Source organism: Poecilia mexicana, unplaced genomic scaffold (genome assembly GCF_051168715.1).
Source record: "Poecilia mexicana isolate PSO_F unplaced genomic scaffold, ASM5116871v1 scaffold_13, whole genome shotgun sequence".
Lineage (NCBI taxonomy): Eukaryota > Metazoa > Chordata > Actinopteri > Cyprinodontiformes > Poeciliidae > Poecilia > Poecilia mexicana.
In genome coordinates, this window is record NW_028263382.1 from 26,302,532 (window position 1) to 26,327,712 (window position 25,181).

The 25,181-nt window shown below is 41.2% G+C and overlaps 2 protein-coding genes across 2 annotated transcripts; one reads left to right on the forward strand and one right to left on the reverse strand.

The window, feature by feature from the left end:
• Window positions 1-595: 595 nt before the first annotated feature.
• tmem160 (transmembrane protein 160) lies at window positions 596-5,845 on the forward strand. The gene is made up of 4 exons (XM_015013865.2): window positions 596-939; window positions 1,051-1,075; window positions 3,175-3,267; window positions 4,614-5,845. The coding sequence occupies exons 1-4, from the start codon at window positions 706-708 to the stop codon at window positions 4,937-4,939; spliced, it is 678 nt and encodes a 225-aa protein (XP_014869351.2). The 5' UTR covers window positions 596-705; the 3' UTR covers window positions 4,940-5,845.
• Window positions 5,846-18,189: 12,344 nt separating this feature from the next.
• npas1 (neuronal PAS domain protein 1) lies at window positions 18,190-19,521 on the reverse strand. Its single transcript, XM_088011957.1, has 3 exons — window positions 18,895-19,521; window positions 18,523-18,629; window positions 18,190-18,378 (listed from the first exon to the last, which is right to left on the reverse strand). The coding sequence occupies exons 1-3, from the start codon at window positions 19,146-19,148 to the stop codon at window positions 18,218-18,220; spliced, it is 522 nt and encodes a 173-aa protein (XP_087868083.1). The 5' UTR covers window positions 19,149-19,521; the 3' UTR covers window positions 18,190-18,217.
• Window positions 19,522-25,181: the final 5,660 nt, after the last annotated feature.

Genomic DNA, 25,181 nt, shown 5'->3' on the forward strand with positions numbered 1-25,181 from the left:
GCTGAGAGGGATGTCATTTGTTGTCATTTGTTTATTAATTAGTTGCAGTTTCATGGCCGTTAAATTTGACTTTTATCACAGGCACAAGCAACAGAAATGATTGAATAGTTTTAAGATATAACCATAAATTCAATGGAACTATTGATGTTTTCCTCTGTGTGATCTGGGCTGCAAAAAGGCCTCATGCTAATACCCAAGTTACATAAATATGACACTACACATAAATGGATGTCACAGTGAAGCTGAAAATGTGGAGGTAGATATAAATAGATGGTTACGTTTGACTAGATCAGGGGTTAGGACTATGGAGCCTGACACTGGCTGAGTCCCTTGCTAGGTTATCATGTCTCATTTATCCTGTACTCTGGTGCCCTCGTGTGGCTTAACCATGCAATTGCAATTTGTCCAGACATCGATTTCCCACAATTCTGAGACCAAGAAGACAAGCAGCAGCTCAAATTAAGGTAAGATATTACTTTGAAATATGTGTGGTCAAAAATAGTACTTAAATTCGACCTCCATATGATATATTTAAGTTTTTCCTCTAACTTACCACCAGATGGCGCTGTGGTGATTTCCTCACCACGCTTACCAGAAGTGGTTCCGGGGTTGAGTCAGTTCAAAGGGCATGCAGAGGTCGTGTTGTGCTTTTCCTTCTTCCTTACATGTTTGTTTGTTTTTAAGCCAGCCGGTTCTGGTGATGTGATGGCTTTCCTGACTCTCTTCGTGAGAAGGCAGCTGCCGCAGGCCGTCAGCTACTTCGCTCGCGTAGTGGAGCTGGGCCGGCCCGGCCGCGGCGGCGGAGCCCCGCTGCGGAGGCTGCATGGCTCGGCGCGGCAGCGGGTCGGGGACAAGGGGCCGTGGGGCAAGAGCCAGCGGGGTCCGGAGCAGCCACTGCAGCAGTACCACCTCACAGACCTCGACAAGGCGGACGCTTTGGTAGGAATTTTAATTCAGAAGGAGAAATGCTGAGTTTTAAATCTTATATTTAGATTCTTTTGCTTCTAGCTTCAATGTGTCGATATGTTTGTGTTTTCTTATGTTTTGCAGATGCTAAGGAAGTCGCATGAAACAGGTATCTCATTCTTCTACACCCACACGCTGTTGCAGAACCTGAGTTTTTCCCAGAAATAACCTAAAATAGATACATCTGTGAAGCATTTTTCAGGTTTGAGCTAGAAGTTCACTTAACACTTACCGGGTTCACACATATCACCTTAATTTAGGCCTTTTAACTATCAGTTTTATCAGTTCTTCTACTATTATTATATATATGGAACTCCTTTAGTAAAGTTGCTGAAACATTTTTGTTTTGTTTTGTTGTCATGAATGAGGTCTGGGTGTAATTCTGGGTAAATATTCTGATATCTGAGCACACTTCTTGACAGAATTGTTAGGGTTTGTTCAAACTGATGGGTTTCTGAGCGAAGTCTACCCATTTTTAATGACTGCGATTGTAAGTATCCAAAACCCGTGTTGTGTGTGTGTTGTCCTGTTGGAACACCCTATTGTGTCAAAATTTCTCCCAGCTAGCTCTTTTTATTTAGGTGAAACGCAATAATGTGGAGGTACTCGTTACTTCACCCACTTTAGTGAAATGGAAAACTGCCACTGGAGGCCAACTGTATCTTCAGCATGATACCACCACCGCCATGCTTGATAGTTGAAAACGTACTCCTCCATTTGAAAGCCTCACCTTGACTCCTCTAAACGTACAACTCGCCATTGTGTCCAACTAGACTGATCTCTGTGTGCTTTGTGCATTTTTCCTCTATCTCAGGAGGACAGTGTTGCTCAGATGTTTAACACATTTGGGTGCTTAAACAGAACAATTACGTAAAACGCACAACAAGACCGGTGTTTTGGCCTCACTTTATCTGCTGACTCCAATCCTGTTGGAATTATATGGAAAGTGTTTAATAGCCGTCTCATCTAAAGTTCAGATATTCAACAGGAATCACAATGGCGTCTGATCTCCTGGTTTCTTTGCATCTTTGCCAATTGTCCAGTATTAGCGGGCGTGTATGTGTTTAATTTTAAACACATGATAATTATGGAAATTTCACAATAAATTAAAACTTCTGTCTACAAATCTCGCTTTTAGATCAGATATAATCTGATCTGCTGAATGTATTTAAAACATTGAAACCACATTTTAATACCATGATTAGTTGAATTGTGAAAAATTAATTCATGATTTCTTTTTTGGCTGTATTGTTTACATCACCTTGTGTTTTTATGTGCATTTATGAATCTTTCAATATATTTATTTCTATCTTGCGGTGTTTTTTTTTGACTGTGTTGTCACTTTCCATTTCTTTTTCTGGAAGGATCAGGAAGATCTGAGTCTTTTTCTTTATCTTTCTCTTACTTTGGTTGCTGAGCATCTGCAGTTTAGTCAGAAATTCAGCTTAACTTGATGTGGAACTGGCTGTCGGTGTTCACATGTGTCGGGTTTCTATGCAGTCCGACAAGCTCAGGAGGAGCTGAATGAGTAGTGGGGGCAGGGAAGAAGCTTCCAGACTTTATTCTGTTTTCTGTTTGATTAACAAAAATCTGAATTTTCCAAAGAATGCATTAATATCTATTAAATATGGACCCTTTTTCTTTTATTTTCCATGAGTTTGACAAAGATATTGACTAGTTTGACTTATTTTTAGTTCCCCATAAAATTCAATACTTTTTGGGTAACCACATTTATTAACAAAACTGGAAAAAATATTTAGGTAGAAATACTAGGACTGAACAATAAAATAGCTTTAAAACAGTAATATAGATTGAGTAGGGCTATAGTTGTGGAGCCATAAATGGACATTAGTTAAGATAAATTTAAATCTATTTATTGTTGAATAATTTTGTGTTATAATCTAGGGCTTATTAACCTTACCAAATAGCAACAACCCCACTACTAGAATAGACTGATCAGAGTTTTATATATGATTTATAAATAAATAAAATAACATCTAAAATTTGGGGGGGGGTGTAGGAACACTCTGTGTAAAACTTCAACGTTCTTGAGCTTTTCACTAACTTGTTTAAATTGTGGCCAGACCTACTTGGTGTGTGAAAGGAGCAGACTGTGTGTGTGTGTGTGTGTGTGTGTGTGTGTGCGTGTGTGTGTGTGTGTGTGTGAGATGCGCTGTCGGTCTGTAACGTCTCTTCGTGGTTTCGCAGGGTTCCTGTCGTGGTTCAGGAACGGCTTGCTGGCGACTGGGATTGGAGTCATCGCTTTTGTCCAGAGTGAAGTGGGACGGGAAGCGGGATACGGTACGAGTTTACTCAAGCTTAAATCGCAGAGTATTGAGGGAGTAGTAAAGAGAATAAAAGAGAAAGAGAAAAGCCTCTTTCCTCCCTATGGAGGCTGAACTGAACCACCATGGCTGACAATCCAAACAGTGAGCTGGAAGGTTTAAACTCCCGTAACAGGAGGAGTAACAGACTTTGCAACCTTAATTAGAGGAAAATGCAAAGCGAACGTGTTGTTTGGAGGCATTTTGCCCTGACGATGCTCGCTGTGCCACAAAACAGGAGACATCAAGTGGAGTCTTTCTACAAACTTGACACTTTTAAAAGACCAACACGTTTATCAGAGATTTAAAAATGGCCTGTAAAACTTATGTATAGCCAAAGGTGACATATTTACCTCTCTAAATGACCTAAGTTAGGCATAACTTTGATCACCAGAAGGCGGCAAAGTCATGTTTTATATATGTTAAAATCGCATCACAAGCTCTAGTGGTAGCCTGTATATCCGCCATCTTGGCTGAATTTGAATTCCATGATCTGTAAGGCTGTAAAATGTTAATGTAAGGTGATAACTGTTTGGAAAAGTGAAGGGAACTAAGGAAGCGAAGGTAGGAAGGACACAAAGGAGGACAGAAGGAAACAAAGCAGAAAGAAATCAAGGAAAGAAAGCAAGACAGGAGAGAAGAAAGGACCTAAAGAATACGTATTTAGACGACGAGAAGGCTGGAAATACATTCATTCACACCTGAGTCGGATTGTTGACTTTTCCAGATTGTGTGGAAACCTTCATTTCTATTCCATGAGTGGCAGTAATTGTATTTATTGTACTTTGTCTTAAGTTAAAATACATTTACTTGTCATTACATTCATTTCTATCTAATGCATTGCACAGTCAATCATGTTTATAGAAACTGAAGGTTGCTGTAGTGTTAAATTCTTCAAAACTAATAGATCTAACTGGGCTGCAGTTTATTAAAAATAAATAATTCCCTTCGAAAAATGTTGTTAATGAGAAAGAAAGAAAACAGCTTTTCTCTCTCTGCTGTAAAATCGATGGTGTTCAGATGAAACATTGTGTCAGATATTTGATGCAGCAGCTGGAGTTTTTGGTCTTCACAATTTCTCAAGGATTTCTGACTGAAATCATCAAGAGTGAAACGGAGTCAAGGCCTCGTGTTTTTTTTTTAGTATTAATCACTGATGTGCGTTTCTGGGATTCAATATTACGTGCAGATCTTTTTTTTTTTTTTTTTAAATCATTCAACTATTTTTGATCCCTCATCATCGGTTTCAAAAACAACAAAAAAACCTTTGCAGACACTTCCTGACTGACTCCAGTAACAGCATGCCGATGTGTTTCCGCGCAGCCTTCTTCATCCTGGGAGGCGTCTGCGTGTCGTTTGGCGGCGCGTCCTACATTGGCAGCCTCTTCGCCCTGCGGAGGCTGATGCTGCTGTCGGTGCCAGCTCTGCTGCTCCAGGGCACCGTGGTGGGCACCGCCGCCCTCTTCTGGCTCTGCGCCGTATCGCTGTACATCGGCCGCCTGGAGGTGGAGATCATCCACGAGGACGAGGAGGGGGACGGCGGGGAGGACGACGGAGAGTGCCGGCAGTGCCGCGAGAGGAGGGAGCAGCGAGGTCACAGAGGCTCCCAGGACAGTGAGGACAGTGGCAGCAAGGGCCAAAACAAATAGCGATCTTCCAGGAATGCTCAGTGTGTGTGTGTGTGTTTGTTTTGTTTTTTTTCTTGATGCTCTGATTCAGGATTTCTCTTTTTTGTATGTCTGTGCAAAATGCATATATGTTCATGTGCAGACTGTGAGCTTAAAAAATGCAAACCTGTCATCTGTTGTTATAAAAAATTATTCAGGTGAAGAAAAACTTTTAACTTTTTTTTAAAAAAACATTTAAAGATGCTGAAAATTTTGTAAAATCTGTTTATTTGCTGAATAAACATGTTTTTCTTCTAAAAGCTCCTTTAGATCATCTAAAAATGTTCATCTGTTTTTTTTTTGTTTTTTTTTTTAATTTGATGCTTATGATTTACTTTTTGTGCCACTGTAGTCAGACGGTCTCCTCTCTTCTTTGCAGACTGTTTGTCTTATCAACGTGATCACTAGAATCAAGGCTGACCGTTCACTTTAAAAAAGTCTTCAAAATAACAGGGAATGACAGTTGTTTTGTCTCAAAAGTTTTTTTTATTAATCTGAGAAAATGACACTGAGGGCTTAAGTTTAAAAAAATATATATTTTACCACTGCAAAAGCACTTTTGTCAAAGCCTTGATTTTTTGTCAATATACTTCCTTAAAACTGTTTGGAAACAGGATATTTTTTCACAGTTCTCTCTGTGTTTATGTATTTTGTTCTGTATTTTATTTTTTTAAATCATGTATAGTACCAAACTATATCCAAAAACTCTTTAGAGTGAATCTTCTGTTTTCAGGTTATGTCTATAAGTTCAGTTTTAATGGATGCAAGGAGTTGATGCTGGTAATTAATTGAATTTGTTTGTGGAGATCGGGGGTTTACTATCGTTTACTTATGTGCACCACAGTGCATACAATTAATAAAACCAGAGGAAATCTGTAGTGACACCCAGCATCAGTGTTGGATTTTTTTCTGATAATAAATCCCCAGTGGGATATTCACATTTGAGGTATTAAGCTCTTCTTTTGAAACATGGTTGATTTCTTAGGTGATCAAAACCACATTTTGTAAACCTTATTTATCAGCTATCTTGTCAAATATAAACCCTGATGTTAGTAGTATGTCCAGCCTGGTCTATTGTAGCTTTAGCTAATGCTACATTAGCTAGTGTAGCATTGAGCTACATTAGCTAATGTATTCATAATACTATAAAGTCATTTGTACAGCTGCTGTGACAAAAAACAAAGACTGGTGTAAAGCTTTATACCACTCCATGCTCTATTCTCTACTCAAAACAGTAAAAATAACTTTTCACAAGTGGAAAACTTTGTTGAATTACTGTTAGCTTAGCGTTAGCGACAGCAAACTTTGGTTTTACTTGAAGTGTCTAATAAGTTAGCTCCGGAGTAAACTGTAAAACTGCATACTGTTGTCACAAATGCTTTAAATTTTGTACTAAATTTAGTCAGTAGAGTTAAAGACGCCTAGAAATTATGAAAAGAGGTAGCTAGCTTTAGCTGCTACACTGTCAAATAAGAAAATGATCTAAATGTATTAAAGTGAGGTATTTTGTGCCAAATTTATCTAATCATATATGTGAAATATTAAAGAATAGATCTCCAATTGACCAAATATTTTTTGGATTACACTTTGATATGTCCTCCCCCCCTCCTCCATCTTCTAATTTGATATTCCTCCTGATTTTTTTTTTTTTTTTACAATCCAGAAACCTGGCTGACAAAACTGATGGCAGATTAGTCTATTACTAAAACAATTATACTGCTTTATATTTAATTTGTATAATTATTTAATTAACCTTCTTGATCACTGCACTCACATTTTGCTGCAGGGAAGCGGAGTGAATGCATTAGCGCTGCCCTCCTCCCCAGCACTGGCTTAATCCAGCCATTAACTCCACCAACAGACTCCTCTAAGCCTCTCTGAGAGTCTCGAGCATTCAGTCATTTCATCTTCTGTTTATTCAGGTAACTGCTTTTCTCATTCTTAAAAATAGGTATTTCCCAAGGTATTAAGGGCTGTTTGAAAACCCCCTGTCTCGCAGCCAGTTGAAGATTGCTGCTAAAATTCCAGCTTTTCTTTCTTTATTTCTTTCTCTCTTCTCGATTTAATTGCTTTTCTTTTGAGTTGCCCACAGTGAATCTAAATCAGACTTCTAAAAAGACCACAACTTTAGCATGCTTAGGTAATTGCAATTTTAATAAAGGTTAACGTTGGCTTTACCATTTGGGAACAGCAGGCACATGATGTGATGGATCTAAGTATCGTGCACATCCTTACTAAAGTGATAACATTTAGGTTTAGACTTTGAATGGGCCATTGTAAAACTTTAATTTTCCTTCGATGAAGCATTAATAGTCCAAAGTGTGATCCTGCCGTCACCATGTTCATATTTTTTGATTTGAAAGAGAAACTCCCTGTAAAAGAAAACAGTACAACAGGAAATTATTGTTGGAATTACAACACTACCAGTAACTCCTGCCAAACCTAAAAAAATCCATATCATTTAATCATGTGCATCTAATTCGATGTCATATGATGTGATTGTGTATTTTAAACCATTTTAAGTGAGAATAAATGTTGGAATATCTTGATTTATTCCTCAGCAGAAGCAGCATTTGCATTATATCCATATTATATTATTTATCACTGAAAATGAAAGCTTCGCCAAAGACACGTAAACTTCTCGAGATGAGGTTTGAAAAAGTTCTGCTTAAAAGTCAATGCATCGTAGGGAGCTGTCGTGTTTTTTTTTTCTTTTTGTTTTTTTAATTTTGCAAATGAGGCTGAAGATAATGGGTAAATGCAGAGTCAGTAGATGCTCCTGCTGCAGTGGGAGTCAAAAGATGTACAAACTGTGTTTTCTGTACATGCATAATTCTTATAATGAGCTCCTCATCTGCGCGCATGTATATGAGATGAAATGAGCAGCATGTGGCTGTGTGTGTGTGTGTGTGTGTGTGTGTGTGTGAGAGAGAGAGAGGGTGGGCTTTGTCTGTGATACCCATCTCTGACTGGGTTAGGGCAAAGGTTTGTGAAATCTCCCAGCCATCGACACACAGCGTTGCTGTTTAGACTCACCTCACCAGCTCCCTGTCTTCCTCTCCTTTCTCTCACCTATTCCCACCTCTGCTAAGTGTTTTCAGTGTTGCTGGATTTCACATTCGAGGTCCGACTGAAGGCTGTGCTGTGACCACCACCTCTGTGATTCCTCTGCCGGCCCCTCCTCCTCAGATCCCTCCTCCATACCCTTTTCGCCCTGGACTTGTCTCTCCTCACGTCCGATCGCCCACCCTTCCTCCTCCTCCTCTCCCTTCTGCGGCTGCATCTGACTGCACAGGTCTGTTTGGCATGCAGGAGGCTCCTGAGGCCTGGCGCGTCTAAAGGGCAGGGTGCCCAGAGGCAGGAGACGCGGCCTCACTGACAAACACCATCTATCCGAGACCCTGAACAGCCGAACACAACCGGCCGTGAGTCCCGGCCTCCTCATGCAATTTCCAAAAACCTCAATTTCACATTAACGGCCCCTCAGCCCTGAAAAGTTGGGTTCACCACCTTTGCTTTATTTCGAAAAAGCAGCCGGCTCGTCCGCTCTCAGGTGTTAAATATCATACACACGGATCAAAGGATCTGGCTTCAGACGGAGTGAAGTTTAAATTTGTCTGAGGAGAGGCTGGTTGGGGGAAAACGGTGACTAAGATGAAAACCTTACGAGTATATATATATATATATATATATATATATATATATATATATATATATATATATATATATATAAAGAGGAAGAACGAAGGACGAGGAGTGTAACTCCCACGCAAGGCAGAAACTGTCTCCCCGCAATGCCTTGCTTTATTATTCCCTCTCATATTTTTACTTTTTCAAATGCATTTACATGTGCTGAGGTATTTCCCCCGGGAGCACGACTCTAATTCAGGGGGTAAGATAAGCCATCAAAGTTAGTGACAGAGAGGGCGTTCGGGTGACTCAATGACAGCCTGAGCTGAAGACGAGTCGGGGGGGGGGAAAGGCTGTCATGACTTACGCTGGCGCGCACACACACACACACACGCAAACGGCACGCAACGGTTTCAGTTGCACAAACCACACCTTTTCCTCACTTTATAAAGACGCTATAAGACAAAGAGGAAAAGTTGCTTTGCAACCCGCCCCCCCGACACACACACACACACACACACACACACACATACAGTGCATACACTTCTGCACGTACAATGGCATTTTCTCCCCAACAACTGCTCTTGTTTAGTATGCGCTTCCTTTGGTCTTGAGGAGGAATGATCCTCACTCTAATGAACTAGGGCCTGCCACTTGAATGTAAAACAGGATTTAACCCGTCTTCAATGTCAGAGCCCCTCCCTGGGGCTGCTTCAGACAACACACACATAACGCATTCAGCAGGACGCATGCAAAGCGTGCGCGCGGCCGCACGCGCACGCATGCATACATTGCGACGCGTGCCTGCATATATAGTTTCTCATAAGTGAGACGCCTTTGTGTTCATTTCCAAACCAATTTGCGGCCGAGTGTTCCCTGCATCCGGCGATGCCCTGCCAGGGGGTTGCTCCCACCTGCTCCACATGCTGCCCTTTTATTAAGGATTTATATTGTTTAGTCCACTTTAGGGAAATAAAAAGATTGTCCACTTGGTCTTTTGATAATACACGGACATGCATATGGAGCAACACGAATATTCTCCGTATATACTTTTCTTCCCCCCTCCTGTTTGTTTGCGTGTTGTTTTGTTTGCGCTTTCTCACATTTTGTTAACTAACTAAAAACCTCAAAGGAGATTTTATCAACTCGACGTCAAGCATAACTGGAAATGTCAGGAAAATGATACATGGCCTCTTATAAATAGCAATGAGAAAAGTTTGCCGTGGATTTATGTTCAGCCCCTTCCCCCTTTACTCTGGTACCTTAAAATAAAATCTATTAAATAATCACCTTGAGAAGTCGGTTAATTAGTAAAGAGAGTCGGTGTGTGATTACTCTCCGTATAAAATCTGCTGTTCTGTGAAGGCCTTCATGATAAACTTTACTCTGATTGTAATTAATAAAGCAACAAATTGATGCTTTTCTGTGAATTGAAAGCCAACACCATCAGTTTTTCACAAACTCTGTAGGAGATACAGCAAACAAGTGAACTAAGACTAAAATTAAACTTTCTGGTCTAAATTTAAATTGGTAAACTTCACTAAGTTATAGAAGATGGCAGCATCATGCTTTGGCAGAAACAGGATGTCTTTGACCTTAATCAAATTAAGAATTATTGGCAAGACTTGGAAACCAAACTTCATAAATGCCCTAAGCTTGAACTGCTATGAGAAGAAGAACTGATAAAAAAAAAAGACTGTAGATGCTGAAAGCAAAAAGAAAATCACCCTAAAATACTCGCAGCTGTAATTTTGAGAATGGTTGTTCTACAAAATATAGTAAAAACATGGTGAATGCCAGTGTACACTAATTTATGTTTCATTTGTAATAGGAAAAATATACAATTTAAAAACCATGGAACAAATTCCCCTGCTCTTCATAATTATAAAATCTGTATCATCATGTGTTTTTGTTTGCCTGCCAACATCAAATCAAAGTGTAATATGGTCAAGGTTGTTACATAAAATGTGACAAATCTGAAAGAAAATAAATATTTTTAAGGGAGTGTAAATGTGCTAAAAAGCAGCGTCATATATTCTGTTAAACCCTTCATAAAGATGTGTGTTGAAAAATGACAAATTTGCAAAATGCGAATATGAATGAGGAACAAGCCATGCTTATCTTTAAAGTGTCTGCCAGGCTTTAATAAACTTCAGACTCTAATTAGGTTGAAATATGCACAGGAGTGAAGAAAATACGACAAAATCTATACTTGTGCTCCTCTACTGGAATATTTTATTGTTATCGTCATCTGCATCATTTTTTTTTTCTTTTTTTTGCTCTTTACATTTGTTCATTTTCTTCGATGGTTGGCGGCCGACATATTCACAAACATGTGAGAAGGATAATGTTAGATTCACAGTGATGGGCATAGGGGTTAGCTTTTTTTTTTTTTACTTTCTTTCCATCTTTTTTTGTTTTAAATTCGGCAACAACGAGAACAAAAGACCAAAACAAAAAAGACACCCACACACACACACACACACACACACACACACACACACAAACAAACAAACACACACTCAGAACCGCATCCACACTCGCAGTTTTACACCGGTAAACATCTGAGAACAAGTGCGCTCCCACACTCGGCATGTGTGACGGCTACATCATATGCGTGTATTGCACACAGCAGAGAGAAGGTGTCTCCCTCCCCAAACATTGGACCGGGAGCATCAGGTTTGTGTGTGAACTAAATCCTCAGCGGAGACTAAACTATAATCTCATTGTGAAGGCGAAAGAAAAAAAAAAGCCCCCCAATATTCCAAGCTTTTGACATTTTTTTTTCCTGTGTTTTAGGTGCAAAAAGACCTCATTCCAAAGTGCTAAGAAACAATTTTTTAGTTCATACTTTTTTTTATATATATATAATTTACGGAGTACTTAATGCGTTAAGTACTGGACGCATTATTGCAGAGATTCCTTTTGTGAAAAATGTCAAACTTTAGGATTTTAATGTTTTCAAATTGCACACTCTTCGATCTCGAGCGTCTTCGTTTGGCACGAGCACAAATTGAAAAGTAGAAAATGCCTTTTTCTCGAACTTGAAAAGTATTTTAATTAGTAAAAAGCAAACTTTTTTTTCTCCTTGTTTTGCACTTTGAGCCACCCGCAACATTTATTGGCATCCTTGATAAAGATGTGTAAAGAGGCTTAAAATGAATTCATCTTCCGTTGCAAAAATGAAAAACTGGAAATTATCCTTTAGCATCCTGCTAACTGTACATGGTGGCAAGATGAGCAGCTCAGTTTTGTTTCAGGTAAACTTTTTAATCCTTGCTCTGACTGTGGGAAAGTTTTTTCCATTTTCCTGCTTTATTAACATTCTCCTGTCTTTTCCCTTTTAGAAAGTAACAAAGAGAAATTGGGTCTCAATGTTGCATTGTACGTTTAACCCAGGAATAGATTATAGATTATCGTTTAAAATGACTTAATCAGCGTGGGCCAGTGTGTAATTCTAACAGTTTTTAAACCACATTGTTCTTTTTTTAAACTTTCTTTTTCCATTTTGATGATCCAGCATTTACAAGTCTTTTTATAGCACATGTACCTGATTAGCTCGTCTCTCTGGAGTTTTATTTAAATCTCCAAATCCCTTTCAGTAAAAGAGGAAAACTAACACTGCGGCGTCATAATTTACCTAATAATTTACATAAATCCCTTGCACATGTGGGTTGGTGTGAGAATACATAAAACACTGATTAATTGCCTAACCCTTTTAATTTTATGTAATCCACTGATACTTAAATTCTAGCAGTGGTATCCGCAAAATGTGTTGTTTTACTCCAATTTTGATACGTAAACTAAAGCAAACTGACAGAATAAACACCAGATAAATTTAGTATTAGTATTCAGGTGCTTACTGCATAGGATATTCAACCATTTTTTCTCACTATGAAGCATTTATTCCACCTTTTTGTGACTCCAATTTCAGTATTTTAATATTAGTCATGTGTGACGATCGTTTAGTTTATGCAGAATAATGATTGTCCATTTTTCTCCACTTTCATGTGTAAATATTCTTGTGTGTATTAGCTGAATTTGTCATCCCTGTAACGGTGAGCAAAGTGTAGCAGCCTACTTTTCAGCCAGCTGATCAGCAGTGTGCAGCAACAGGAGTGTTCTTCTATTGAGCGCCCCAAACCCAACAGTCGCTTTGTGATCTTACACATTTCAAAAAAGGGGAGAAAGCGTTTTTGTTTGCTGCTTTTGTCGCATTTATTCTGTCGCCACTAATTGTGGCGAATGATAACTTCACAACGTCGGGCGTTTTGTATTTAATACTCTCTGAATATTAGCATTCAAATTAAAAGCAGGTATTTATTGCGGCTTTATATGCCGCTGCAATAAAAGATGACTTCACATGCACATCTTTACCGGAGATGCTAATTAACGCCGAGAGCCCCGTTTCCCTACTTTAATTTAAAACCCTATACCGAGTTGACAGTTTTGTTTTATCGACCCCAAATGGTCATATTTTAATGACCACAAGGGTCTATTTATCGACCTGTCTTTTTTTTTTTTTTTAAAACACAAATACCGCCGCCCCTCCTCCCCCCTTCAGTGCTCTGTAGTCAGTCTGTATTATTAACGACCACTTCTGTTGTTTTTCTGTTTTAACAGGATCAAACATCCGAGTCACCAAGTGCATTGAGTTCACACCGGAACAAATTTCAGTAAGTGCTCATAAAAAACACAAGAGGTCCAGGTGACAAAAACACTTCTGTCCTGCACCACGTCCTCCTCTAAACATTCTCAGAAATATACTTTTTCAAAAAAAAAAAAAGAGAAAAGAAAAAGGAAAAATGGATGACAGTTCACATCCAATGAAACTATGTTAATTTGTCTGTTTGGAAACAAAGATCCTACATCAATGAATTAATGTTTAAAAAAAAAAAACAATAAAAAGAAACGGTATGGCTTTCATACACAAACACAACCTCAGCTTCATAAAGGATATACTATAATTAACACTTAGTCAAACAAATTACCATCTTATATTCAAACGACAACTGTCTGTGATGCAGTTTTCCACTCTTTATATAATACTGGAATGTCTGGGACCACGTTACTCACGGCTTTGTCCCAACACTGTGCTTTAAGTATGGCTGACTGATGAACACTCCTGTAATATCTTTCAGAGATCCGATATAAAACATCAAAAGGTCATCTCTATCTATATTAAGGGAAACCCAGTGGTAGAGATACTTTTATAATACTGCAATGATAAAAACATTTTACTCCAAACGTCTCTTTTCGTCCCCTCCCTGGCAAGAGTCCTCCTCCTCCTCCTACTGGTTTAACTGGAGTAAAAGTGACATGGATGTAAGCTGAGGGTCTTCGTGGTTTCGTTCGTAGCTATGTACAGTATGGCTTCTCCAAAGTGGAAGAGACACAGAAAGCAACGCGGTCGTCTAGAGAAGGACAGAGCAGAGTTCTGTACTGTTGCGGGGATGAGACGTCTTCAGGGACAGCCAATCAAAAGTGTCCGTGTTCGGTTTTCTCTCAGAGCTGCTGTCACTGGTTCGCCGTAGATTTTTGTATCGCGTTCTTCAAGACTGCAGTTACTCAGCTCATTGTCCAATTAGTAACGTCCTCAGAGGCCATTTCTGTCTTTCATGCCCTTTCGCAGTGTCTCTCGGTCTGTCATGTCACTTCATTTTTGATTTTCTCCTCTCTCCTTCTCCCCCGGTGAGGCTCAGTCTTCCTCCGTGCCCGCGGCCCCCCTCAGTCCGTTCATACAGAAAGGCAGGCCGGAAGAGAAGGGGCTGTCAGACGGTGAGAAACCGCTGAAGGGTGGCAGCCCGGCCAGCCGCTGTAAGTGCGGGAAGAAGGTCGGTGGGGGTCCCTTGTGGTGGTCCGAGCGTAGCTGCAGGCTGTCGCCGTGGCCCCCGCCGTGGTGGTGGGAGGGGGGCAGCTCCGGTGGAGCGTAGCGGATGGTGCTGGGGGCGTAGAGGCTCTGAGGGCCCTGCGGGCCGAGGGCAAGGGGGTGGAAGAGGACCCGTCCCGCCGCGCCGCCCGCCAGTCTTTGGAGCAGCTCGAAGTCGGGGCCGTTTCCGGTGCCGCCGGCCGCGGCGCCGCGGCTCACTATCCCGGAGACGGCCCTGTCCTCACGGGGCTGTGGGGAAGACACGGACATGGCGGGGGACAGGGCGGGGGACGGAGGGGTGAACAGGCCCTTTGGCGGCGCCTCGCTGCTGGACGAGGAGTCCGGGATCGGGGTGGTGGGGCTGTCGCCGTTCAGGCTGCTGGACGGCGTGTGTGCGTGCGTCGGCTGGGGCTGAGAGGCGTGCGTGTGGGACCCCCAGCGCCCTCCGGTGGACAGGACTTCGTGTTCAGTCTTGATGGTGGGACTTTGCGGCAGGGTGGACGGTGCCACCACGTTCTTCAGCTGCTGGATGACGGCCCGGCCGTTGTGCACCCGGCCCACTCTGTCACCTCCCGTCGGGGCGTCCCCTCCTCTGCCCTGCTTGCCCCCTCCCCCGCTGTCTTCCTGCTTCAGTCTGTCGCTGTCGCCCCCCTGCTCCCACTCCGGCTCTTCCTCCTCCTCGCCCTCGCTTTCGCTTGCGAGGTCTGAGGAGGCCGACACCACTTCCTCCGTGTGTCGGAGCTCCTCCAGGCGACGGCGGCTCTCCGGAGGCGCTCCCTCGTGGTCGGACCTCAGCAGGCGCTTCCTCCTTTCCTCTGATTGGACGACGGGGGCAGCGAATTTCTCTCTACCTTTGCTGTCAGGGTCGCTCTTTCCGACTGTCTTCACCGGTGGTTGACCTGAGCAGGAAAAGAAATTTCGATGAAGAGAGGAGGCACTTCACAGAGTCAAATGGGTTGAAGCTGCCATCAGACATGTCCAGAATGTCCCTGCACACATCATTCCTGTCCCTGCTGAAGAAATAGATCCCCACATCATGACGCTGCCACTTCCATGCGCCAAGCTGACTATGCTTATTAAAGTGTTGAGCTCATCGTTCAAATTACTTTTGAGTGCAACACTGCTGACAATGTTGTCAAAGGCTTAACTGAGAAATGTTATCATGCTGAAGGCGGAGTGTCAGAAAGAGCAGGAGCTTCTTAAAGAGAGAGAGGCCCAATTTCAAAAGTGCTAAATTGCGAAGTCAAATGTTTGGCAGCATTTTTATAAGAACTTAAGATAAGATTGTTAATTGATTGTGCGCTTTGAAATGCCTTCCTGCTGAAAATGTGATATATAAATAAAATTGCCTTAAATAAATAAATAAAATGACCTATAAAGTGGCACTATGTGCCTGGAATATACATAGGACCTCTGAAGAAAGTACCCACATTGTATGTAGACAAACAGGGTGTGGCATCAGTTCCTGGATTCTGGATTTGATTTTCAGTGGTATAAGACGGAGGCTGAATACAAATGCATGCCGTCTTTTCAGACTTATTCCTTCCCACGTCACAAATTTGTACTATGTATTTGCTTCTCTATCACATAAAATTCCATTAAAACTCCTTGACATTTGTGGCTGTAACGTGACAAATAGCTAGAATGCTCAAAAGTGTGAATACTTTTGAAGGGAAGTGGTATTTTCCACACGCATGACAAGTAATGTGCACCACCTCGGGCCTGCGGGGAGCCGTCGGTGGGGGACGAGCTGACTCGGAGTCTCTCCGCTCTTATGCTCTCCGGTAGCTGCAGCAGATCCAAGGGCGTGTCGGGCATCTCAGTTCGACTGGATGGAAAGAGAGGAGAGAGAGACGAACAAATGATCAACCACTTAAATCCACTTACGTAGGAAAAAAAAAAAAGGCAGCAGCACTACTTTGAGTGAATACTTAGAGACAGGAACAACATATAATCAGGCAAATAACAACCTCCAATAGCCAAACTACCTCAGCTGCTTCTAACCTCTGCCTAACACACCCCCGACCCCTTAAACAGTCCTTAATAAACAAACATACGCATCGCCACGCACACAAAAACGCACACGGTGTCCCATTTAGCAGCCCACCTATACAAAGTTAAGCTCCGACAAGGAGGGGAGGCTGTTCGAGAAGTTAATGAGCTCTTGTAATTACAACACTAATTAACTAAAACACCATTCAGACCTAAAATTCTGACATCCATTTGTACTAATTATATAGCTTTAGTCTAATTAGCATTGAAATTCAGCCTACTCCTCTTGTTTTTGTCTGACTGCCTCGCTGTAGAGCCAGCATTTAGCTACTCTGGATGCGCTTGTGTGTATGTATGAAATACATTAAGACATAACCAAGAGTAATACAACATTTACAAGGTAATTTATATTTAAAAACAAGGTGAAGACATTTGAAATGTTGCGTTTCAGCCTAAAAGCTTTTCAATAGGATCATATCTGCTAATTCAGAGCAACAGAGCTGAATAACAAGAAGGCATTGTTATATTGCTGCATACTAATAATGTTGGATCACACCACAGAAACTACCAGGACACCTTACTGACTGATTCAAAGTAACTTTTAAAATGATCTTTTCTGTATTTTTAAAACGTAGCTTTTGAAAGAAGAAATGATTCGGTAGCCCACTTTATCCATACATGGAGAAAACATGAAACAGTGGTGAAACTCCCCTGGACAGAAAGCACCAAAAATGGTAGCAAAACTGTGACAAAAGGAACATATAAAGAGTAAAGTTTAGACTGGGACAAGGAAAAATCCAGCCTGACTTGGCCTGAGCCTGTAGGCATTGTATCAGAACCTGATCCTATACATTTAATTATGGGCCAGAGCCCCAAGTAGAAGCGACATATTATTTTAATTACATTTTAGTTTTTAGAGCAGAGTCTTAGTAAGCAGTATAACTTCTCCTGTTTTTAGATTTGCTTAAAAATCTTCCTGCTCCATTTTGCCACTTGTTGTAGCCACAGGGTGAGTCAAGTGCAAATCATCTGGGATGTGTGCTTGATAGGAGCGGAGCTGCGTGCGCAGCGCACAATACGCTGCGCTTGTTACAGTCTAATGAACTTCTGCACCCGTCTTTGTTTATTCAACACGGTAAGCTGCCTACTCCTCTATATAGAATAGAACAAGTAGATTAACAAAGTTTCATATTGTGCATTCTCGTTTAGTTTTCTCTGTGATCTACGTATTGCAGACTTTTTAAAAGCGGCACAGATGCAAGCAGACCCAACGATCAAGCAGATAACTTTAGTCTGAACAGGCCCGAATTTTGTGCCAGTATCACAATTAAACAATGATAAAAAGACTGATGTAAAGGGCTATCTCACATTTGCTAGAGAGCATCTTCATAATTAACAAGACCTTTGGGAAAATATTCTGTGGACTGAAGAAACAAAAGGGAGAACTTGGAAAAAGACCCATAAATGTATGGATTCTCCAACACTTTGCCCTTTCTCTCTCTCTCCTCGTCAGGTATCCTTAAAAATAATGAAAGCACTTATATTTCTCAGTCGGGCTTTATTTCAACAGTTTGTGTTAAGGCTGTCAGAATTAACAAGCTCAAAAATAATATGCTTTGAAGTCAGTACTTTCTCAGTGACCTCCAAATCTCCACCAATAATCCCTGCATGTTTCATCACCTATTCTCTCCCCCCTAGACCCCGAAAGGATTTCTTCACACAGGCAAAATATTGTCCGCATGTAACAAACAGCTTTATCTGATAAGCAGCTATGGGACCGACCTCAGGACGTAGTTCACCCAGATGACGTTGCGCTCATGGGGGGCTTTGTGATTGATGGAGACGGTGGCAGTGGACTGGATCCACAGGTAGCCTCCTCTCCTCTGAAGCCAGCGGTAGTAGCCCGTCACCACCTGGCCTTTCCTCAGCACTGACGGTGAGAAAGAAGAAGTTGGTTAGTTCAGCAACGTGGCAGCAGAGGGCGCCTTGCACAACCAGACAACGCACACCTACGGCATCTCGATATCACTAGTGAGAGAAGCTGTCTGCATGTGGAAATGTGTGTGAGACTCACGGTCCTCGTGGCTCTGCCGGATATTTTCCAGATCTTCCACATGGACGAAATGATAACAGGTATGTCCCACCACTTCCGCTGGGGTCAGATCCATATACTCTGAGATCCTGTGGAGCAATGGATGAAAAAAACAAACAAAAAAAAAAAACAAAACAAAGAAAAAAAAAACTAATTTGTCAACTAAACAGAAGCAGATGTATTTTCTAAAAACCACCAGCTGGCTGGGGATTCTGCCAGCCGCTCATGAAAAAACATGAATGTGGGCACACTCCAGAAAGAAAAAAACTACGTAAAACAAAAATCCACACATTGGACAAACGTGCGGTGGCACTTAGTGTCTGCACAAAAATTCATGATAATAAAATAAGCTACCTGTTTTCACAGTATGTGACCTGCAAGTCCATGTTCACTCGGAAGACAAACATGTTGCTCTCCATGCGGACCTCGTTGAGCGTGGAGGGCGGGAGCGTATGCGCGAGAGCCACCAGGCCCATGGGGCGACGGACCGAGCGCGTGGAACCCGGGACGAGTGCGGGCCGGCAGCGGATCCGACCGGTCACGTGGATGACCTGACAAGCAGAGAGCGCGGTCCTTAAAAACAGAGCCACACTAACGCATCGACACATCCAAGTGGAGATCGAACTGACTAATTGGACGGGGTGAACGCTGTAAACAAAATACCAAAACAAGAACGGAGCTGGTGTCTGACATTACAGCTGCGGGAGCGGTGGACTCTGCGAGGTGAGCTGGTTTAGTGTGTGATAAGGTCAGAGCCATGAAACGAGACTGCTGTGAAACTCTGGGCAGCAAGAGACAACATCTAGAGATTTTGATCCAACCGAAAATAGGTAAACATAATATTGGTGGAAGTTAATCCGTGCCGTGACCAAATAAACATTCTGTACAATATTTAAACATCAAATGTCAATAGTACCAGTTTTACCTGCTGCTTGTGATTGTAATTTGTATTGGCTAAAGGTAACTTTTATTGAAATTAAACTTTTACGAGGTAAAAATTTTATCAACATAACAGTACTTTTGCTTGACAACAATATTTTTATACTCTTTCCATCTCTGCTGTTTATTCTCTGGATTCTCTGAGATTGCCTGAAGTAAAACGTTCATGGATTTTGTAGTGTCAGAGTATAGTTTTATGAAAATGCACAAGATTATCTTACTGTTTCGATTTAAAACAGAAAAATGTTTTCCTATTTTTGTTAAGATAAAGTGACCTAATAATAATTAGAATTATAAGAAAAGTTGTCCATAACATTTGCTTGAACATTAATTAGTTGAATAAATAAACAGAAAAGATGCTCATCACAGTGTAAACTAAAAAGTGTGATGGCCAATGCTTTTTTAATTTTTTACAACTTGACTGTTTTCCCCCCAAATAAATATTTCCAAAAAGACAAATTTGAATTTAAAAGGGAGGGAAATCTGTAGTTGCCTTCTTTCAGCCAGCTGAGCAGTTGTGTGCAGCAACAGGTAGGACAGAAGAAGCTGGATTATAAGGTCTGTGCTACTCATTTCACCCTAAGACTGTTGATTAGCATTCATTTATTGTGTCATAGCTGGCTTTACTTTTGAAAGGATGCCACAGGATGTTTGGCACCAAGTTTGGCACCAGCCTTCTGTAATTATCTCGTAGTTATGGGACGGTAGGACAAAAAATATATCTGTCATTACGACGTCGTCTTTTCCTTAATCAGGGGAAACAAGCTGTCATATTTCATAATACTCAAAAGGTCAAACGAAGATGAGAACCAAATAAATGCAACTAGTGTGTTCCACATTTTATCCGTAGGATAGTTTTCTGGCTTATTTTGTCACGCGAACAAAATAAATGCAACTAGGCTGAAAATAATAAACTATTAAGTTAAATTATGCAAACTGTGTGAGCATTTTATGACTGTCAATGCATTTTTTCCACAACTGAGTAAGCTGGGTGTGAAATTATTGTAGGTACAAAACGCAATTAGGACAGGACAAAATGGCAACTCATGGGTAAAAATGAGAGCACGAATTGTTGAGGGGGCAAAGTTACCCAGAGGCCTCTATGCTCCATATAGCTGAAGAAAATGCTACGGATGCTGAAAAAAACAAACAAACAAAAAAAAAAACAACACACATTGCCAGAGATTGGCTCTGATCTGCAGGTTGAACAATGACAAATCAAAATTCATCTCCTGAGTTATAGAAAGCATAAAAACTAAGATCTCCGACTATTTTCAGTCTAAAACCACTTCGACCAACAGGATGCACATCAAGTTTATTAAAGAAAAGAGATAAAGGTTATGGACATGTCCTTTAATCTATGATAAGCTTTAATGCAAAAATGTGGCTGCTTGTAATTTAATCTTGAATACAATACTAACACCTATCAGATAACCTGCAGCATTTGCTTTTTGTTTTTTACTTGTTATAATCCTTGAAAATATCAGAACTGGTAAATCGGCAGATGGCAAATCAAACAAAATAAAAAATAAAACTGGAAATCTGTAACCAGTCAAGAAAATCCAGATTGTTCAAAAACTCTGGTAATAACAGCACTTCCTCTATTTCAGCCAACAGGCACGTCATGAACTGTATGAAACCCCCTACCTACTGAATACATATCTTGAGATTATGGTGAATTCCTCCGTAGCTACCTTGTATCCAGAGGATTTGACATGCAGGCCTCTTTTGGTGAGTGTGGACTTCATCCGGATGAAAAAGCCACGTTCTGGAGGATCGTCAGCAGCAGAATGAGGACTGGAGGGACCTGCTGTCAGAGATAAAAAAAAATACCATTTTAACGACTGATAAACAAAGAAAGAAAAAAAATACCACCGCTCTATTACGTGGCGAGAGACTGTGCTTAGGGAAACGGCAAAAATCTAAATTTAGCTGCTTATTACGGGGGACAAAAAGTACCAGGCTCAGGGGTACCGGCTAGTGAAGAGGTGGAGGCGGCGCTGGAGGCGCTGTCGGGGGCCATGTGGCAGCCGGCTTCGGCCCGCAGATGCGGCTTGATCCCCAGCCGCTCGGCCATCTCCACATGGTCCGCCGGGTGGATGTAGTCGAACACGCTGCTGCCGGTCAGCTCCACCTGAACGGAGGCACAGCCACCCATCAGAGTCCAACGCTTAGAGCACAAACACCTACGCGTGTGCAGGTACAGCTCTCACACACACACACACACGGGTAGGGGGGGTAAAAAAAATCAATATATGTTATGACAGGAAAATGAAAGCACCGCTCTGGGTTACTACTCAACAAGGAATGAGGAGGTTGTAAGACATCCCCCCACCCATCTTACACACACACGCACACAGACACACACACACTAACACAATCCAGCCTCAGAGGGCTATGTCACTACAGTGGTACACAAATAAAACCCGGAGAGATAAAAATCAATTGTATTTGTTGATTAAATACAGGTGAACTCCAACTATCTCAAAAGGTCACATTACTATTCTTCCTATTGTGTCCCTCCCTGCTCCTTCTTTCAGTTACGGTCTTCGCCAGCCGGCATAAAGAGTGGTGCAACAGCTCCATACGATGCTATCATCATAATACATCACAGTCGCATCTCTAATCATTTAAAGGTAATAATGGTGCTGCTGTTGCATGGCATCCATAAAAGCTGCACAATCTAAGACGCTGTGATTCCATCTGAAGGTGTATAAATGAGTGTGCAAGTGTGTGTGTGTGTGTGTGTGTTTGTGTGTGAGAAAGAGAGAGAAGGAAACAATATCGGGGTGTAAAGGCCTTCTATTATGGTATGCAGCTTCTGTTACATCTGTGAATGTTTGTGTGTTTCCGCAACGTGTGTGTCTGTGTGGCAAAGCCATTCCATCTGATAAAACCCACGGCCACAGCAGCCTCACACCCTTGTCTGTAGGACACAGCCATTTATTACCGGATTAGAGCCATTTACTGCAGGCTTTATGGGAGCTTCAGCTGGTCCTCAAGGACATCACAGCCAAGGAAGAGCGGAAGAAGAGTAAAGAAGGAGGGAGCGGAGGAACGAGGGCGAAGGAGGGCGAGAAGGAAACCCCATCAGAGAGAGCGGGGATGGGAGAAAAGGGCTGGACTTTTATTTTTTTTAATCCCAAATAAAAGAGCTGCCAAAGGTCCCATGGAACTTCACAGAATCCAATCTATGAATTTGTGTGTTTTTGTGGAAAATGGTGTGACTGTGTCTAAATCTGAATATGGAGGCTAAGTTGCTGAAGTTGGTCAAAACATATGTTTTCATTAAGGGGGGAAATTTATCACCTGCATGACTGCAGGAGCATCAACACAGATTCTGCTTCTTTTCTCTCTAAAGAAACATCTGCAATCACAAACTGTTTAGACTAAGAGTAACTGGATCAAACCTCCGCAAAACGAAAGAGAAGTTTGACGAGACGACCAGAATCTCTTATAAAATCAAACGAACAAGTTCAGTTCCCTGTCACAGATGTGGAGATGGAGATCATAAATTGGTCTAAAACTCTTGCCAAACACGCATACATTTATCCCCCAAAACTCGTCTACTTTGTTCCTTGGTCTGTTTGTTCTATAATGCAGTGACAAATCTCTGAGATCGTCACCAAACTGCAGGATTTCCACAGAGATCAATAATAAATTACACACAGGTGGAGGGAAATTTGTGGTTGCAATCAACGAAATGTTAAAATGTTCATGGAGCATTAATACTTCTGCAAGCCACACTTTGCTTTTTTCTGGAAGATGTAATAAAAACAGGATGTAATTTAATAACTGATAAGATTACCTGTTTATGTTTTTTGCTGTTGGACTGCATACTGATTTCAACTTGTTTATTTCTACTGTCTATGCTTACACATGTAGAACAGATATTAGCGTAAAACATTACAGCTACTTGGGTAGTCTTATCCGACATCCTCAGTGGACTTTAAATAAAACACTCACTTTCCCTTATGATGCATCATGCTGCATCTTCAACATCCTCTGGCACCAATTCAAGCATTTCCACTAGTGACAACACATGCATACAACATGGAGAATATTTCCTTTTTCACTGTCTGACAGACAAAAGCACAAAATATTTATTTCTCAAAGGTTTCATCTGTTTTTGTGATCTTGTTTTATAGGGTTTTTCTTTTTTATTTCTATATATTTTTACTGCAAAAATTAGGTATTTTAGACTTTTGGCCTCAGTTTGCATGAAAATACGTTTGATTTATTCTGCTTGCTTAAATGCAGTATTCAGTGGATATACATTTATTGATTTGTATGGTGTGTCAATTAAGCTGTATGGTCACAAATATTGAGAGAGCTAGTAAGAAAGAGGGAGTGAAGGAGACAGGTCTCACACAGTGCTCTTATGTGAACTTTGACTAGGTCAGTCTAAAACATGGATGTGTTTTGATCTTCAGCTTTGGCTAAATCTATAGTTTAAAATCTTGTACAGCCTCTAAAAGTTTTTTTTTTGTTTCCAGGATTGCTGTGTATTCAGTTCCCCTTAACTCCCAGTCTGTCCCACTTGAAGAAAAGCCATTCCACATCATGATGCTGCTACCACTGTGTGTCACTGTGGACATGATGTGTTCAGGGTGAGGACCAGTGTTAATTTCCCATTTTGCCTACTGGTCAAATTATCAGTTGATTTTCTATTTCCAAAGCACCTTCTTCCGCATGTTTTGGTGTCCCCTACCAGCTCACAAGCTGCAAGAAAAGGGGTTTTCTTGCAGCTCTATTCTAAAAGTCAGATTTGCAGAGTGCGTGACTAAAGTATGTCTTGTCGACAGATTCCTCCACTTGATCTCTGAATCTCTGTAGTATCTACTTCTCTGGTTAATGGCCTTGTTATCTAGTTTCTTTAATATTAGTTTGTATGTAAGTTTGATGCTCAAAGACTTTTCTTTATAAACCAATGCTGGTTAAACTTCTCCACAACCCTCTGACCTTTCCAGTGTGCTCCTTGACCTTCACAAGGCTCGTCTTACTTACACAGGGGTTAAAATTGGTGGGTTTTAGTTACTAACTAGGTGACTTCTGAAAGCAACATGATTGCATTTATTTAGGGTACAAATAAAACACATTGGACTTTGTGGCTCTAGCAGAACAAAATGTGAAAATGTTTCTGAAGTTGAACACAAGTTACTGCAGCGGCATTTTTGAGATTAGCATCAACTCTGCACATGAACATTTCAACAAACCCAACTGATAACTTGCTCCTTCCTGCTGGCTTGCATGCTACTTTCACACATGTAGTACAGACATTAGCATAAATCATTATGGCTGTCTGGGTAGTCACATCCAGCATCCTCACAGGGCTTTAAATAAAACACTCCCATTCCCTCAGCATACTGTTTGCATCATGTTGGGTCCTCTGCACGCTATTCTCTGGCAACGCTCAAGTATTTCCAGCTGTGACTGTACATCTCACAGGGAGAATATTGTCTTTACTGTGACAGACAAAACTGCTTTTAATATTCCAGAGAGTTTCAGTAGACTTTGAAGGGTGGTTCAAGAAACAGGATTATCAATCCTATTTTATCTCATTTAACGAGAAGGATGGATCGTTTTCTTCATTTTATTTTTACCTTCATATTGTAGTTCCTATGCTGTATCGTTGGCACTTTATTTTCAGCACTATGCCTGTAATGTTAAACTGCATGATTTGGGTTAAAAAAATCCTTAGC